Source organism: Malania oleifera, chromosome 10, assembly GCF_029873635.1.
Source record: "Malania oleifera isolate guangnan ecotype guangnan chromosome 10, ASM2987363v1, whole genome shotgun sequence".
Taxonomy (NCBI): domain Eukaryota; kingdom Viridiplantae; phylum Streptophyta; class Magnoliopsida; order Santalales; family Ximeniaceae; genus Malania; species Malania oleifera.
The window spans coordinates 35,695,693-35,715,885 of record NC_080426.1 but is presented as its reverse complement, the minus strand read 5'-3'; the positions used below and the strand labels follow the sequence as shown (position 1 = coordinate 35,715,885).

At 32.4% G+C, this 20,193-nt stretch overlaps 1 protein-coding gene across 1 annotated transcript; it reads right to left on the bottom strand.

Annotated features, from left to right (window-relative positions):
* Positions 1–16,098, bottom strand: LOC131165232 (uncharacterized). The gene is made up of 3 exons (XM_058122818.1): positions 15,799–16,098; positions 1,286–1,382; positions 1–586 (listed from the first exon to the last, which is right to left on the bottom strand). The coding sequence occupies exons 1-3, from the start codon at positions 15,877–15,879 to the stop codon at positions 216–218; spliced, it is 549 nt and encodes a 182-aa protein (XP_057978801.1). The 5' UTR covers positions 15,880–16,098; the 3' UTR covers positions 1–215.
* Between the last annotated feature and the right edge of the window lie 4,095 nt (positions 16,099–20,193).

The window sequence follows — 20,193 nt, the reverse complement described above, 5'->3', positions numbered from 1 at the left end:
TATTCAAAGTCGAGAAGTGCCCTTTATTACAAAGCGCCAATTATTTAAGAGCAGCATACCAAAGTTCAACCGGCATGCAGCTAGCTGAAACATCACAAACCCATATTATATAGAAAAAGTACTAGTTCATGCTAGAAAACACAACCATTATTTAGGATTGCTACTTCCCGATCGAACGCATACACGCGCTCGCCCCTTTAGTTAAAGCTGGCTCTTTAATTTTCACCTCTTCCATCGGCGTCCGCACGCCCATTTGATTCAGCAGCTCTTGCAGCACGCTCCGCCCGGGCCTCCTCCTTCAACCTGTCCAGAGTATTCCTTATCACAGTCCTCCTAATATTAAAGAGAGTGATCTCGGGAACATATTTTATTTTGGCTCTTTTTGGGCTAGGCTCGTGGTTCTCCGCTTCATTCTTCTGCAAGGCATTACTTACGGCAGATGAAGCAGAATCAGTATATGCAGTATCTGAAGCAGAATCACATACAACAGATGAAGCCAAACTGCTTTCGCCAAGATCAAATTTCTTTGACCCTTCTGAACCTGCAGGAAGGTATGGAGGAAGGCCCTGCACGGTGTTCCCTACTCCTGCAGCAGTTTATGAGAGTGCAAATTAGATATGGTGAGCGTTATCATCACTTTTTTTTTTGGGGGTCACCATTGATTAGCGATCTAGGATATTGATCATCAGTTTCCCAAACAAGTTTCACAAGAGTTGCTAATCCTTGTGGAAAGGCATTATGATATTATTGGAATTTCGAAGTGACTCTTTCTGCAAAAAGCTTGACGATCGTTCTGATACCGTGGATTTTTTAGTAAGAGGAGTCACTAACCCCCCCTTTTTTTCTAGAGCAAACAAAGGTCAAGACAAGACCAAGCTGTTGACCCCTGTTAAAGGTCACTAACTTGGTTCCACCCTTTGAGCCCACATGATCATAGAATTAATATATTCAAAACAAGAAATGCTATTTAAAAGAGGACAAAAAAGTCCGAAGAGAGTTAGAAAGAGGATTGGCGTCCATAAAATAAAAACAACACACAAAAAGAAAAAAGAAAGAAAGATTAAAACAATTTATTCTAGATGTCTTTCTTCAAACCCTTTTCATGATAGTCAATGAGTGTGTAAGAGAAATGCAAGAAAAGATACTTTTAATCTTTCTTTTCTTTTTTCTTTTTGTGTTTTGTTTTTCATAAAATGCATTAAAAGCCATATATATATATACATGCACTCAGTTATTTTAAATAAGCTATTAAGAAACCAAGAAAGTATATGTATTTTTATCTCACCTTCAACTAGCGGGCGCTTTTTAGTACTGTGATTCACCTCATTGAAAATATTTTCTTCAAGGTTCAACTTCTGCCTCGTCTCCAAATTGATGTAGAACTACAATAACAATGCATTAGATAGAGAGTAATAATTATAATTGAGTGATCCATAAGTTGAAGATTAGTTCAAATTTTAATTTTCACATTAGTTACTTCTACCCCTTCACAAATATATTAGATTAAGGAACTTTGACAAGTTGTCAATTGTCTAACTACATCTACCATATCAAACACTTTACCGAATTTAAAGGGAGCAGCTATTTGTAATTTAGAAGAATTTTTATTAAATATTAATAGACTTCTCTTTTTCATAGTAGACTCGCCAACACCAAAGAAGAAAACATATTCAATAGGCAAGTTTCCCTACTGTTTTTGTTGATATAATGTGAGAATACAGGATCATTCCCAATTTTCCTATTCAAAACTTGCATCATTTAACATGTAACTCCTTATTTTCTAATCCATCACAAAATATAAGGTTCACATTTATTGGAAATAGAATAAAACTCAATTTTTTGTAATTTGCAACAACTATATTGACCTAGTTTAAAAGAAATTATATTTCACTGAAAATCTATGACCACATATAGTGTCCAAGAAAACAACACAAATCTTATCAATAAAACTCAAATAATTCTTTTATAGGTAGCAATATTGATTTAAAGGTAGTTGTTCTCAATACAACTCACATAATTCTTTTACAAACAACAAATATTGATTTAAAAAGTAGTTGGTCTCAATGGGTCGGGGATGACCACATATCCAAAAACCAATAACCTTAATTAATCCCAACTGCCAACACATAATGGAATATCAAAAATTGTTTACTTTCTTTTTTTTTTTGGAAAGAGCTAGAAGCTACCCACATAGCGGTCCCATCTCAAGTTTATTAACAACCCTCACTTATGGCGGAAGAATACCGTGGAAACAAAAAGACACTTGGAGCTTACATAATAACCAATAAAATACCCCATGCACCAAACCAAACAAAAGAAGAAAACAAACTTAAACTAATACCAAAAGGAACCAACTAAACATACCTCATATAAGTCATACCCATCTTATCCAATCTATACAAACCTTTGATAGCTCTAGGAAGTTGACTACTATTTGTAAACAAATTATTCCTCTCCATGGCACCTTATCGAGCCAAAACATTTTCCACTTTATTCCCTTCTCTATATAAATGATTATAGAAAAATCTACTCCCTCCAATAAACGAATAAGCTACTCCTAAAAATCCCACAAATATCATAAAGAGCATTTACTAGATCTTATCTAATTTACTACAATATTCAAATCACATTCGCTGTTAATACTAGTATGACCCAATTATTTGCAAAACTTTATTCCTTCCATTACTGCTTTCAATTCAGTTTCATTATTAGAACAAGAACCAAAATATTTTGAAAAACCAAAAAAAAATTAAAGAACCTGTACAATCTCTAAGGATGCCACCACCACCCGCCAGCCTTAGGTTTCCCAAGTTGCTCCCATCCAAATTTATTTTCAACCTCCCTTACCTCAGTTTTAACCATCTCACACCTTGTATAACTTTATTCTTTTTATTCCTAATCTGCACTTCTAAATTCTGCAATCCAAACATCAGCATCATTTAAATGAGCCATAACTGTTATATTCTTACTCAAAACCCCCACCCAATTCTTGATGAACAGCCACACATCTGTACTACTCTCCAATTTCCCCTTCATTCTAGCCACACATCCCCTTCTCTATAACGTTCAAACTACTAAATAAAGAATCAAACCCATCAATGTTCCCAATTGAGAGTATCGGGAAGTCCTATTGAACCACATTTGGACTCTTTCTTTCCAACTTTGGTGCTCAAGGAAAGGTACACCTACCTCCACTGAAACCTTCCTCCATACATCAGTAGCAAGATCTCCCTTATTTAAAACATGCTCCACATCTTTTGATTGCCTCATCTTACAACAATTATATGTTGAAACAAGTGATACCCCCACCCTTCTCACATTTTCATCAACACTTAAGCACTCAAAAGCAGTCTTCCATATACAGATAGCATTTTTCTTCGGTAACCATTTGTTCCAAACCCACTTTACCCAATCAAACTTTGGAACTCTAACTCTGATACCATCTCATGCCAACTTTGTATTAAAGCGGTCATTCTTTTCCGGGAGCCATATCAGGATGTCCAAAGAGTTTCTAAATTTTCCAACTCTTTCCATCACTTCTTCCGCTTTATTAAAACCCAAAATCCTTTACAAATTTCTACATCCCACACATTATTAATAACCAAATCTTTTAATCTAATATGCGAATGTGCACCATCTGAAAATTCTGAAAACAAAGGTCCTGAATCCAAAAACTTATCATACCACAATTTTACATCTCCTTTTTAACAGCTCAGGCATACACATAAAATTTTCCTCTAAAAAGAAGAATCGGATCCATGTGGCCTGTAAAGAGCAATATGTCCTCCTTTAACATATTTAGCTTTAAAAAATCTAGCTCATAAAGAATTTTTTATTAATAACTGCCAACCAAATTTCATAAACAACGACCGTTGCACTTCCTAAATGTTCCTTACTCCTATGCCCCCCTCCTTCACAGGAACACACAATTTCTTCCAAGCCCTCCATTTCATTTTTTCTTTCCCATCCTTAAATTCCCTAAAAAAGGAGGCAAACATATCTTGTATCTTTTTTTATCACCGGTTTCGGGGCATTTAGAACAGCTAACAGATGTAATGACATACTCGAAAGCTCATGTCTTAACAAAACTAGACGACCTCCTTGAGACAATAGTCTACTTTTCCAGCCCTCGATTTTCTTACTGATTTTTTGAATTAAAGGATCAAAATGTCTGCCTTTCAATTTACCATCCACGATTGGCACTCTCAAATACGTAAAAGGAAACTTACCTTCAATAAAATCAATCTCTTATAGAATTTCTCCCTTCCTCTGAGCACCCAACTTCTTTGAGAAAAAAATAGTTAATTTATCTTTATTCACCCTTTGGTTAGTCTAGCTTTCATACTCCTTGATCACCTCCATTAACTGTCTAACAAATTTTTTACTAGCATTAGCAAATACAACATCATCCACGTATATTATATGCGATATAATAGGTGCACCACACGGATGCGCAAACGGTAAAATCCGCTTCTTAATCATCTTTTTTTTGAATTAATCCAAAAAGAACCTCTTCCATGATGATGAAAATATAAGGGGACAACAGATCCCCCTGCCTTAAACCCCCTTTTTTACTTGAAGAAACTCAAGTAAGTGTCATGCATCATAACGGAAAACTATAGAGTAAAAATATAATTCTGAATCAACTTACAAAAACAATCTGAAAAACCAAGAGCATGGAAAATCTAATCTACCACCTGCCACTCCATTCGATCATACACTTTGCTTATGTCAAGTTTTAGCATCATATTACCTCCTCTCACCCGCCTATGTAATAACTTTGTCATCTCAATCTTGAGCAAGCGTTATATTTTCAAAAATATTTCCCCCTTTTCACAAAAGCACCTTACTCAGGAGATATTAAATCACTCATCAACAATGATAGCTTGCCAACAAGAATTTTGGAGAAAATTTTATAAATTATGTTACAAAGGCTTATCGGGCGAAATTTATCAAAATACTAAGGATCCTTTACTTTTGGAATAAAAACTATATAAGAGTAACAAAAATACCGAGGCAACATATCACCTTTGAAAACACCCTTACCACTACCATCACATCATTTGTAATAATCTTCCAGTAGGTAAGAGAGAAAGAAGACCCAAAACCATCCGGTCTCGAGCTACTGTCCACAGAAATAGAAGAAATAGTTGCATATACCTCCTCCTCTGTCAGTTCTTCCTTTAGTCGTCTTCTAGAATCCTCAGAAACCATTGATTGGATAATACTGTCCAGATTTGGCCTTTGCACTGAATTATTCTGCCCCAAGAATTGCTCAAAATAATTCACAGCCTCATCATGAACCATCTGCATATTTTCGAGCACTAAACCATCAGGAAGCACTATTGAATTCACACAAGAGTTACGCCTTCTTTGCGCAATCACCACATGGAAAAACTTTGAATTTTGGTCACTATCAGTTAACCATTTCTTCTTTGCTTGCTGCACCAGCCTTGTCTCTTCCCTTCTATATCATACCTCCAATTTAGCCTTAGAAATAAGGAACTTTTCTTCAACTGATTCTAAGTACTCTATTTGCAATAAATTCTCATATTTTTCCACCCTTTCCTCCAACTCTTGTATGATACCACCAACATGGCCAAAAGTCTGTTTATTCCACACCCTAAACCTTTGTTTTAACCTTTTCAATTTACCCATCAATTTACAAAACCCTAAATCCGCCATTATATGTTCTCTCCAAGATGTTTCAACTATTTTGAAAAAACCCTCATGCAACGTCCACATGTTCTGAAATTTAAAAGGCGCCGACCCATACCTCTCTATACTTTCACCCGGATGTAATATGATAGGAGAATAATCTGAAGTATTTCTTTTCAACAAAGATTTCTTACCTTCACCGTATTTTACAAAAAAGGCATTATAAATCAGCACCCTGTCAAGTTTTGCCCACTATCAAGTTTTGCCCAAATTCTCGTCAATCCTTGATGGTCATTACACCATAAAAATTGACTTCCTTTGAATCTGAGATCCAATAATCCACATCTATTAATACAACCATTGAATTCAGTCATAGACGAACCCAAGCAAGGTCGACCTCCCACCCTTTCAATATCTGACCGAATTATATAAAATCTCCCATAACAACCCAAGCCACATATAAACTCGAAATCCTCTGAAGTTGTTCTCATAATTCTCTTCTCTCGATATGATAACATTTAGTATATACAAAGGTAAAATGCAGAGAGCATCTATCCTCTATTAACAAAACTGTCAAACATTGATTTGAAGCACCCACCTAATCAACCTGAACATCATCTTTCTAGAATAGCCAAATCTTCCCACCTTCCTCTACATTAGAACAAAAATTAGTAAATTGCAAATATACCGCCCATCTTCGTATCTTCTCCACATCTTGAAAAGGTTTTGAGACAGCCAAAATCGAAACTTTCTAATTTTTCACAATTTGTTTTAATCTTTTCTTCAACGTGTCCAACCCTCTTATATTCCAAAACATAACTTTGTCAATCAAAAGTTCAATTTTTGAGGCACTACCTTAACCCTTTTAGACTTTCTCATTTGCACATCTTATGTATTTCTTCCTTTCGATACACCCATTAGCACATTACCTGGATTAAAGCAATAATCTTTTTGGATATCAATGCAAACCTCCATATCTCCCTCAGATAACATATCGTAATTATCCCTACACACCACACCCTCCTATTACCCCTCTCCCCCCCCCCCCCCCCCACCCTTTTTTTCTTCAAAAATTTTGATTTCTTGGACAATCCTAAAACAACCACCTAGTTCTACCTGCACCCCTAACTTATGATTGTTTACTTAATTTGACCTAGAAATCATCCCCAAGGAATAGTACCGTAGAGGTATTATGTAGTCATCTAGCTCTTAGGAGCAAGCAAAAGGCCTGAAACCTGGTAGTGGCACAAAGCTATCAAAATTACGACATAAACTTTGAATCATGTTATATTACCAAGGAAGAGTAGAACCATCCTCAATCCTAACCTCTTTAGTAAGCTAAAGGGATGAGAACCACTCTAGAAATAGGCTATAGAGTTTACTTAAGAATGCTTTGCTCCACCTAACCAGATCCAAAAGTTAAAGACTATTGAACCTTCCCATTATCTAATGGCTTGTCTCTATATTCTAACTCCAATATGTTGATAGATGCTAAGCTAGGATAAAGACCATATTTATACATGGTGATGCCTTGTTCCAGTGGTATATCCCAATGATGGCTATTAAAATCTAAGTTCACTATCTTATTCCAAGTTATTCTAAGTCTATCCCTCCCCATGCTACTAATTTGTTCACTTCTCCTTAAGGGTCCATTTAGATCGATGATTTTAATTAGGAAAAGGAAAGGAAAATAAAAAGAAATTCATTTTCCACTACATTTTCCCTCAATATCAAGTACTACTAAAGATGAAAATTTGTTTTAATATGAATAAAAGTTAAGAAAAATCAAATATAATTAGTGTGTAAAATCATATTTTTATTGATTAATTTGGTATATTTTTTGTTTTCTTTCTTACTCTCCTTAATAACTAAACATAAAAAAGTGGATTCCTTCATATTTTTATTTTTTTTTTCTCAAAGATTTTCCAAGTTTCAAATAAGCACCAAAGTACATTTTTTGGTTATGACTTCAAGTGCCCAAAACATCTTAGCTACCGCCCTCCCTATTTCATCTTCGTGTTAGGCCTAAATTACCACGAATATGTTAATTCCTTAATTATCTATTAGAGTTGTACCACTCACCCACCTTACCATTTTGATTTTGGAAACTTTTAGTCCTCCAATATGTTTTTTCTTAGTTACTTAACATTATCATCCATAACGCATAGTTGATCTTAAAGTTGCCTAATAAAACTTCTCTTTTCTTAATTTTAAGGGTATTCTATAATCACACAATACACTTGTGGCACTTCTCTATTTTACCCAAATTGCTTTAACTTTTTATTACATTTTCTTCAATTTCTTCTTTAGTTTGCATAATATATCAAATATATCAAAATCTACTAGTGTTATTAATTAATTGATCATCAAGTTTATTTTTTGTTATCCAATACTACTCCTACCATAACTTGTTTTTATTTGTCTTAAAACCTCTAGATTCTAAAGTTTATCTCCATCATTCTAATTTAGATCCTATTCTACCTCTAATTACATCAATCAAGATAATATTGTCTTCAAACATCATACATCATGGAACCTTATTTTGGATACTCCTACTAAGTCATCCATCACTATTAATGCAAAATGATAGACTGCAACTTGATGTAAACCTATTGTGATTAGAAATTCCCTAGACTTTATCCCTAGTCTTAATAATTGTTATTACTCTAGTGTGCATGTCTATAGACATCTACCCTTCCATATGCCCTCCCTTTTTTTTTTTTTTCTAGAGCCCATCTAAGAACTTCCCTAATTAGTATTGGTTGTGTCTATGAAAACCATGTGTCTCCCTTTTTTTTTTTTCTTTTCCTAATCTTTTCCATTAATTTTCTTAATAGATATATAGCTTTTGTAGTTGATCTCCTTGGCACAAAACCAACTTTAATCTTTGCTCAATTACCTTTTCTCGAAGTTTGATTGTATAACTCACTAGTCAATTTCCACAATAGTCATTGCAATTTTGAATATATCCTTTATTTTTGTAGATAGATAGACATTTTCTTAGTTAGCATAATTGTTTAAAATAAATTAACGAATGAAAATAATTTTGCATGTATCACCTAAGCACTTCAAAACTTCAAATGGAATGTCATCCAGTCCGTTAAAGTTTCCATTTAATTTTTTTAATGCGAACTTTATGCCACTAACTCTAATTTTATGGATTAATCTTAAATTTTTAGCTTTTTCCTACTTTGTTAATTCTTAGTTCAAGCCTTTTACTTAGTTTTCATATAAATTAGTGAAGAAACTTTGTCATTTTTCTTTTATTATATCTTCTTCTTTGAATAAAATACTACCATTCTTATTTTTTATAATTCAATATTACTTAAGTCCTTACTTTTTCGTAGCTCTACCAACTTTAAATATATCCTTTTTTCCCTCCTTTGACATCTAGTTTATTCTATTATCTACATTATTATATGCTCTATATTCAACTTTAGTAATGACCTTTTTAAAATGTTTTCCAGTCTCATTATACTTTACTCAAGTAATTTTGATTCAACTAAAACTTCCTATCTTTTTAAATGAACTAGTTATATATTCTATCACAAAAACTCTCCATTTATACACTATCCTATCCCCATCTTTTTGTCATTTTATCTTTAGATTTTAACATATTTTCTCCCTTGAAGTTCCTTCACCAAGTTCTCTTACATAGATCTTAAGGCCCATATTTTGTGAGACATAGCAAGTGGTAATAAATTCAGTAATACATGCAAAATATAGTAGCCCAAACATGAAGAATTATCAAGTCAAGTATTTGAGAATTAAACGAGCGAATTGAATACGACCGCCCAAATGGCATATATAGACAACCAAAGGGTTTTCTATTCCAAAAGAATTTTAAGGCTTCAAGCATATGAAAAAATTTATGGAAATTTTGTTGACAAAGTTAATTTTGATTTTGATTTTAAAAAATGTTGAAAATTACTGATAAGTACTAAAGTTCTTTATGAAAGTTTTAAAACTATTTCTAGTCATGCATTTTTGTTTTTATGGAAGTTGAAAAACTATTAGTAGACATAATAATGCAAGATTTAGAACTAGAATATTGTAAATAAAATACATTAATGACAAATATGTGAGGTATGAGTACTATATTACAAATTAAACATATTCAATTAATATATATGAAATTCATAAATCATTTAAATATTCTTGTTATGTAAATACAATTATTTTTAATAAATAAGGTTGAATAAAATATTTTAGCTAATACCTAGGTCAAACTTTTGCATAAAATTTTAAAAGTTCGATATTATCATTTGTCCTTCTTGTAATAGTATTTATCTCCAATAAATAAAAGACATTAAGAGAGAAGTTTCAATTTTGGGTTTTGACTCTCAAATTTCAACTCCATGGAAATTTTGTTTCTTAGGAAATTTCAACAAGAATTCCAAGAAGGAAATCGCTAGTCATTTTTTATTTTTAGGGTGGAGGGAAGCAAAAATTTTATAAAAATTGGAAAAATCATGGAAATATAAGAGCACATTAAAAATCATAAACACTTAAAAAATGTCCAAAAAGTATGATAATCATCATTTATGACTACTCCACCATAATTTTATCCATTTGACATGTCACGATATACTAAAATCTAATGACCCGACACTAAATCTAACAACCCAACACGTGCAATTATTTAAATATAATGATAATTTTATTACTAAAGAATAAGTCGGACATTTTATGTAACAATAAAGATTCCTTTTTCCCCCGCAACCAACTTCTGGAAGGTCAATTTATCATATTGATTGAGGGTTTTTTTGGATTTAAAAGTATAAAATTTCCAAGCATTCCAAATTAAGAAGTACCATGGAACCCTCATTGCTTCCATTTTTCAAACATGAAATGAGAAAATGAAACATGCATGAATTGGTTGATTCAAAGCAACATGATCTATCAAATTAGGCAACAAAATCTATACATACATAAAGCAAGATATCAACAAATAACAAAAACTTATTAATATAAAAAATGTACTATATAAAATTCATTTCCATACCAAATCATAAATTCAATATTTCAGTTTCAATAGATAAACAATAACCCAAGGAACAATAAACTAAAGGGCATATCAATTTTTTTTTCTTTAATTTTTTTCCCTTTTTTGCCATGAGATGGAGCCAGTTCAAGTACAATAGCTCAACCACAATAAAAAACAAAAACAAAAAAAATCTAAAAGAAAACACGTATCAACCAAATCCTATTCTTTAAATCATAATTTCAAAAATTTTAAAGTATATCGAAAAACTGTAGATGTCAAAAATCAAGCTTGGGTTTATGAGTATTCCTAGAGTACTAGACTTTCTTAAGTGCACATATAAATATTATGTAGCACACAATTAACGCCAAAGCGGAAAACTTAATCAATATGCAAGTCTCGCTAATGTTTTGTTGATATAATGTGAGAATATAGGGATCATTCCTAATTTTCCTGCATAGTTCATCATCTAACATGTAACTACTTATTTTCTAATCCATCACATAATATAAGGTTCACATTTATTGGAAATAGAATGAAACTCAATTTTTTGTAACATGCGACAACTATTGACCTAATTTAAAAATATATATGTTTCACTAAAAATCTATGATCGCACATATATATATAGTGTGTGCAACAAAACAATACAAACCTTACCAATACAACTCAAAATAATTCTTTTATACGTTGCAATATTGATTTAAAGGGTAGTTATTCTCAATACAACTCACATAACTCTTTCACAGACAACAAATATTGATTTAAAAAGTAGTTGGTGTCAATAGGGATGACTACATATCCAAAAACCAATACCTTAATTCCAACTGCCAACGCGTAATGGAGTATCAATGATTGTTTACTTTTACTTAGAAATCATCCCTAAGGAATAGTACATTAGAGGTATTATGTAGCCATCTAGCTCTTAGGAGAGCAAGCAAAAGGCCTAAACCCTAGCAGTGGCATAAAGCTATCAAAATTACAAAATAAATTTTGAATCATGTTATATTGCCAAGGAAGAGCATAACTATCCTTAGTCCTAATCTCTTAGTTAAGTAAGCTAAAGGGATAAGAACCACCCTAGCAATAGGCCATGCATAGAGTTTACCTGAGAATGCTTTGCTCCAGCTAACCAAATCCAAAAGTTAAGACATCCGAGTCTTCCTATTATCTAACGGCTTGTCTTTGTATTCTAACTCCAATAATGTTGATAGATGCTTAGCTAGGATAACGACCAACTTTAAACATGGTAATGCCTAGTTCGAAGGGTATATCCTAACATATGGAGGGTTATTAAAATCTAAATTCACTATCTCATTTCAAGTTATTTTAAATCTATTTCTCCCCATGTCACTAGTTTTCACTTCTCCTTAAAGGTACATTTTTTGGTCAAGACTTCAAGTGTCCAAAACATCTTAGTTACCCCCCTCCCTATCTCATCTTTGTGCTAGGTCTAACTTACCACGAATATGTTTATTTCTTAATTATCAATTAGATCAAATTGTACCACTCATCCACCTTACTATTTTGATTTTGGAAACTTTTAGTTTTTAGATATGTTTTTTCTTAGTTACTTAACATTATCATCCATAAAGCGTAGTTGGTCTTGAAGTTACCTAATAAAACTTATCTTTTCTTAATTTTAAGGATATTCTACAATTACACAATGCACTTATAGCACTTCTCTATTTTACTCAAATTGCTTTATCTTTTTATTACATTTTCTTCAATTTCTTCATTAGCTTGCATAATATATCCAATATATCAAAATCTACTAGTGTTATAAAATTTATGGGCCGTCAATTTATTTTTATTTTTTTGCTATTCAATACTCCTCCTACCAAAACTTGTTTCAATTTATCCTAAAACCTCTAAATTCAAAAGTTGCTCTCCATAATTCTAATTTAGATCCTACTCTACCTCTAATTACATCAATCAAGAAAATATTGTCTTCAAACACCATACATCATGGAACCTCATTTTGGATACTCCTACTAGGTCATCCATCACTAATGCAAAAAGATAGACTCAAAGTTGATGTACGCCTATTGTGATTGGAAATTTCTTAAACTTTACCCATAGTCTTAACAGTTGTCATTACTCATGCATGCATATCTATTCTTCTTCTTCTTCTTCTTCTTCTTCTTCTTCTAACATCCCCATTTAGTATCAGTTGTGTCAATAAAAACCATGTGTCTATTGCTCTTTTTTTTTCCTAATTTTTTCCATTCATTATTTTAATAGATATATGGCTTTTGTAGTTGATCTCCTTAGCACATAAACAACCTTAGTCTTTGCTTGATTACCCTCTGTAAAAGTTTGATAAGTCAATTTCCATGATAATCATTGCAATTTTGAATATATCTTTTTTATTTTTTGCAGATAGGTGGAGTTAGCTTAAAATAAATTAACTAATGAAATAATTTTGTATCACCTAAGCATTTCAAAACTTCAAATGAAATGTCATCCAGTCCTATAAAGTTTCCATTTGAATCTTTTAAAATGCAAACTTTATGCAACTAACTCTAATTTTATGGATTAATCTCAAATTTTTAGCTTTTTTCTCCTTTGTCAATTCTTAGTTTAAGCCTGCGACTTGGTTTTCATTAAATAGATTATCAGTAATGCTACACTTACCTACCAAATATCACACTTTTTCTTACTTACTGCTTTAAATAATTGTACTATATACATAGTACAATACCCACAAAGCAATGGGTATATATATGTACAATTATTTAAAGTAGTTAGTAAGAAAAAGTGTGATGTTTGGTAGGTAAATGTAGCATTAGTGAATAGATTATTAAAGAAACTTCATCATCTTTCTTTTATTATATTTTTTTCTTTCAGTAAAATACCATCATCCTTATTTTTTATACATTTAATATAACTCAAATTCTTGCTCTTTCTGAACTCAACCAAGTTTAAATATATCTTTTCTCCCTTTTTCGCATCTAGTTTATTCTAATTTCTACATTATTATATGCTTTATGTTTGACTTTAGTAATGGCCATTTTTTTACATGTTTTCTAGCATCGTTATACTTTACAAAGTGTTTCATATTTTTATAACTTTACCATGTCTTAAACCACATTCTTTTTATCTTAATGGCTTCTTGGACATCTTGATCCAACAACAAACTCTCTTACTACTCAGGTAATTTAGATTCAAATAAAACTTCCTACTATACCTTTTTAAATGAACTAGTTATATATTCTATTACAAAGAAACTTCATTTCTACACCATGTGTCCAATCACCATATTCTATCATTTAATCTTTAGATTTTAACATATTTTCTCCCTTGAGGTCCCTTCACCAAGTTCTCTTACATAGATCTTAAGGCCCATATTTTGTGAGACATAGCAGGTGATAATAAATTCAACAATACATGCAAAATATAGTAACGTCCCAAGCATACAGAATTATCAAGTCAAGTTAAACGAACGAATTAAGTATGACAGCTCAAATGGCATATATAGACAACCAAGGGTTCAAATTTCTATTCCAAAAGAATTTTGAGGCTTCAAGCATGTGAAAAATATGGAAATTTTGTTGACAAAGTTAATTTTGACTTTGATTTTAGAAAATGTTGAAAATTACTAATAAGTACTGAAGTTCTTTATGAACGTTTTAAAACTATTTTTAGTCATGCAATTTTTTTATAGAAGTTGAAAAACTATTACTAGGCATAATAATGCAAGATTTAGAACAAGAATATTGTAAATAAAATACAGTAATGACAAATATGTGACGTATAAGTGTTATACAAAAAATTAAACATATTCAATTAATATATGTGAAAATCATAAATCATTTAAATATTCTTGTTATGTAAATACAATTATTTTTTAATAAATAAAGTTGAATAAAATGATTTAGCTAATACCTAGGTCCAACTTTTGCATAAAATTTTAAAAGTTTGATATTATCATTTATGTCCTTCTTGTAATAGTATTTATCTCCAATAAATAAATGACATTAAGAGAGAAGTTTCAATTTTGGGTTTGACTCTCAAATTTCAACTCCATGCAAATTTTGCTTCTTAATCAAATTTTTAAAATTGAAAATTTGGGATTTGATAACTTATGGAAGATTCATGGAAATTTCAACAAGAATTTCAAGATGGAAATCGCTAGTCATTTTTTATTTTTAGGGTCGAGGAAAGTTAAAATTTTATAAAAATCGAAAAATCATGGAAATATAAGACCACGTTAAAAACCATAAACACTTAAAAAATGTCCAAAAAGTACGATAGTTATCATTTATGACTACTCCACCACAATTTTATCCATTCGCATGTCACGACAAACTAAAATCTAGCGATCCGACACTAAATTTGATGACCCAACACATGCAATTATTTAAATATAATGATACTTTTATTACTAAAGTATAATTCTGACATTATATGTAGTGATCAAGGTTCCGTTGTCGTATTCGACAGCATCTAGAAGGTCAAGTTATCACCTTGATTCAGGTTTTTTGGATTTAAAAGTGCATAATTTTCAAGCATTCCTAATTTGGAAGTACCATGGAACCCTCATTGCTTCCATTTTTCAAATATGCAATGAGAAAATGAAGCATGCATGAATTGGTTGATTCAAAGCAAGATGATCTATCAAATTAGACAACAAAATCTATACATACATAAAGCAAGATATCCACAAATAACAAAAACTTAATAATTCAAAAAAAAATTATAGCATATAAAGTCCATATCCATATCAGATCATAAATTCAATATTTCAATTTCAATAGCTAAACAATAACCAAAGGAATGATAAACTAAAGGGCATATCAAATTTTTTTTCTTTACTTCCTTTCCTTTTTTTTGCCATAAGACGGTGCCAGTCTAAGTACAATAACTCAACCATGAGAAAAAACAAAAAACAAAAAAAACAAAAAAATCTAGAAGAGGACATGTATCAACCAAATCCCATTCTTTAAACCAAAATTTCAAAAATTTTAAAGTATATCAAATTAGTGTAGATGTCAAAAATCAAGCTTGGGTTTATTTGCATTCCTAGAATACTTTTCTAGCTTAGTAGCTGAAAGTTAGGAAATTGCTTCCAAACGTTTAATGAACAAAATTCATGAACTGTAACTAAGATGAATGTGTGTGTGTGAAATGATTGATTGAAGTTGTGGGATTACCCTTTCTTTGGAACCATCTTCTTTGATAGTGCTGTCCAAAACCCACTTGCAAAGGAGCTGCTTTGGAAATTTTTCTGCCATTTTTTTCCAACTAAAAGCTCCCCTTCTCTCTCTTGCCTCTCTTTGCGCAACTTTGGTTGTAACCCTAAGTTGATTTATAAGGAAGATGCATGACCGGGGAAGGCGCTAAGAGAACCAGGTTTTGCTTGTCTTTAAATGAATTAGTTGCATAAGTGACAAAAAAGGCGTCAAAGAGACTGAGAGAGAGAGAGAGAAAGAGAGATAGTGGGGTACAGCGACGCAAAGTTTAAAGTTTAAACATTTAAAAAAAAGTAAAGGTGAAGCGGCTAAAAAATACTTGCTTCTATTTCACTTGCAATAATTCAAGTTTGCCCATTCATTACACTCTTGCCAAGTTAATGCATAGGATTCCCAAACCAAATGAGCTAGAGTTAATTATCTTTTTTTGTTTACATGAGAGAATATTATAAGAGAATCAAAATTAAATGCAGTGCATTTAATGCAATTATAGCCCAATAAAATAAATAAATAAGTAAACAATGTGTATCAACCAATATAAGAAATACTAATTTCTGTAACAGAGAAGTCCCACAATAAATTAAATTATTGATTACCTCTAAGACAATTAGCACGATAATCTATGGTTGAATAATAATGACAATTGATTGTTTTCACAGATAATATTTGCAAGTTCTATATTTTCTAAATGATAAAATTGGAATTTGTTTTAATTTTATAAATATTATATAAAAAATTTAATGATGAGAAAATCGTGCTGTGGACACTTAAAAAGAAAAATAGTTTGGTGAGAGTGGCAAAGATATTAATGGTTAAAAATTATTTCACACTGTAGAGAGCAACATCAACATTTAATAAAAACTCATCTCTTTTGACTTTTTAAAAATGATGGTCCGGATATGTATCGAATAAGATATTCAAAATCCTCAAAGGAAAAATGGAAATGTTAATCATTAATTTCGAGTAAATGAAGTTAAAATCACTAGAAGTATGAAAATGATCTTCTTTTTTCTTGATTTTTGCATTCACTCTCGACTCTCTTGCTAATTATAGAAGGATTATAGTTTTTCACCTCTAATTCCCAAACGCTTAAAAGTTTTTTTTTTTTTTTTGTAAAGATTTGGTTGAAATTTATAATTTTAAATCACACTATTTAAATTCAAATAAAAATTCAAATTCATATTCTAGCCACGAAACTCTTAAAATGGATTAAAAGTGAAACAAAATAAAAAATTATGTGATGAATGAACAAAAATAAAATTACTAATATAATCATATTTTGTTATGTTCTTACATATTAAGTTCTTATCTTTATAAAGAAGAGAGAGAGAGAGAGAGAGAGAGAGAGAGAGAGAGAGAGGGGTGCAGCGACGCAGGGTTTAAAGTTTAAACATTAAAAACAAGTAAAAGTGAAGTGACTAAAAAAACTTGCTTCTATGTCTCTTTTCTTTATAAAGAAGAGAGAGAGAGAGAGAGAGAGAGAGAGAGAGAGAAAGGAGAAAAGTACTTGCTGGTCAAGGTAATACGAAATACTCAAGCATAGAGAAATCTTTTCATATGAATCATTCAATCCAATTCCATGTGACGAATTGTTCTACTTCAGTTGCCAAGAGCTAGTGATAGTTGAAAGGAGAAGCCTCAATGACTTCTTGGACACCTCTCGATATCGGTGTCTTGCTAGTGAACTTCTTCAGAATGTTTTGAGGATATTTGGTTTTGTCATAAACATAACATGGGTTTGTGATATGAGGTTTCTTGGTTTGGGGAACAATGTTATCTTCTGATACGTAATCTACTTCATACATATAATCATGACGATCATTTCCAACCATGATGATCCAACCGCATGCAAATTCATCACCACTTCCAATAGATCAAAAGATGATGATCAGATCGTTAGTTACCTCTATCAACCTGATCGATCATGCCTCTTTGGGATCTCCGGTCCCTATCCCATACTTCAAGGGAGACGAATTTCCCATCTACGAACCTATGACTAAATCCGATCATTAGTGGTTTGACATTAACTATATCTGTGATGAATGTTTTAATGATCCAGTGTACGTAAAAAAAATAGGCCATTGCAGATAAAGAAAACACACCTTGTTTAGTTTACAAAATAAAATGGGTGGAATGCTTTATTTTCATTCTATTTTTGTGTACTGAACTAATAGATACAGTCATCAATAAGTGCAAAATTTTTAAGAGGACCAATTATGTGATGAATAGCATTTCCAGTAAAAAGAAAAAATGATATTGATTTCCATCAAAATCCCTAAAATCATTTATTTTACTCACTGCCTGCTGCCCGCACCCGAGGGGGGGGTGGCACACACACACAGACGAAAATTAATAAAAAATGATATATATATATATATATATATATATATATATATATATATATATATATATATATATATATATAAATATATATATCCAATCCCTCTCTTACCCTAGAATCTATTGCCAATCAGGTATTAATGGCAGAGGTTGCTGAGAAATGGCCTATATTTATTTCAGGGAAATTCAGGGCAAGTAGTATCCATTGGCTGTAACCAAACAAGAGACGGAACTGAAATTGGGAAAACATACTACCTCTACGCTGGAAATTTATACAGGAGACATCCCCCTCCACATATCCATATGCCTGTATTTTAAATGTTAAAATATATGACAAATTGATCTTACGAGAACCCATTTTCAATAAGTATAATTTAAAAAACAGGTACACGGACACGTAAAGAGAAAAATTTCCTGTATAATTTCTCCGCTCAGGGCACATGCAGGCAAGCATGCATGCACACACAAACGTGAGCGAGATAGTTGATCATCCATCCCCCTGTTATTATTATTATTATTATTAACAACAAGAAGGCCCTTCGAAAGTAGTGTATGACTATAGACCAATCTCTTGTTGCAATGTGCTGTATAAGATAATTTCAAAGATCCTTGCAGCCAGAATTAAGCCTTGCCTGGATAAAATGATTAACCCTGCTCAGGCTGCCTTTGTGAGGAATAGAAGCATGGTTGAAAATATTTACTTAGTGCAGGAACTGGTGAGAGGTTACACAAGAAAAAGAATTTTCCCCAGATGTCTCCTGAAAATTGACTTGAGGAAGGCTTAAGACACAGTGGCCTGGTCCTTCTTGTCTGATATGCTGCATCTCCTGAAATTTCCTCAGGAAATGATAGGATGGATTATGGAATGTGTGACTTCAACATCATTCTCCATCTCAATTAATGGTAGATTATTTGGATTCTTTAAAGGGAGAAAGGGGCTTAGATAGGGGGATCCATTATCTCCTCTTCTATTTGTTATCTGTATGGATTGTTTGTCAAGGCAGTTGAAGTCCTTAGAGGGTAATCTCCACTTCAAGTTCCATCCGAAATGTGAAGTTCTGAGAATCAATCATCTAATTTTTGCAGATGACTTGATGTTATTTTCAAGGGGTGACTCAACATTAGTGGGCTACATGATGGACTGTCTAAAAAAATTTGCTAGCTACTCGGGGCTTCATGCTAACAATCTAAAATCAAATTTGTACCAAGCTGGTATTAAGCAACTAGAGCTGGATAAGATTCAGGGCTTAACTGGAATTGGTCTGGGTGAATTTCCCTTTAGATATCTGGGCATTCCTCTATTGGCAGCAAGGCTTAATGCTGCCCATTATGAGCCTCTGGTCTGCAGAATTTCAAATCAGTTCAGGGACTGGCCTGGGAAGACTCTTTCTTATGCTGGCAAATTGGAGGTCCTTAAATCTGTTATCCAAGGAATTGAATGTTTTTGACTCGCAATTTTCCCTATCCCCCTCAATGTTCTAAACCGAATTGGGAAACTTTGTAGGGGATTCTTGTAGGGTGGAAGAAGAAAGCCACCGATGGCTTGGCAGGAAGTTTGTGTACCAAAAGTTGAAGGTGGGTTAGGGATATTGGACTTGGGTTCTTGGAATAAAGCTCTGTTGACCAAGACACTATGGAATATACACTCAAAGAAGGACACTCTGTGGTCGCAATGGGTACACCAGATTTATCTGGACAAAACCTCCATCTAGGAAACTACAGCAAGGAAAGAGGATTCAAATCTATTCAAAAACCTGCTGCATATTAGAGATCAATTAGTGTCCAGTTGTGGAGGTATTGAAAGTGCAGAAGAAAATATGAAGCTGTGGAAAAACAACTCTCATCAGTGTTATGAATATTGGAGGATTAAAAAACACAGGGTGCCGTGGGTTAAAGTTGTTTGGTCTAGAGACATCCTCCCCAAACATGCTTTTTGTCTATGGCAGAGTGTGAAAGGAAAATTACCCACTTGTGAAAATGTGGTGGCAGATGACATGGATCCAATGTGTGTTTTTT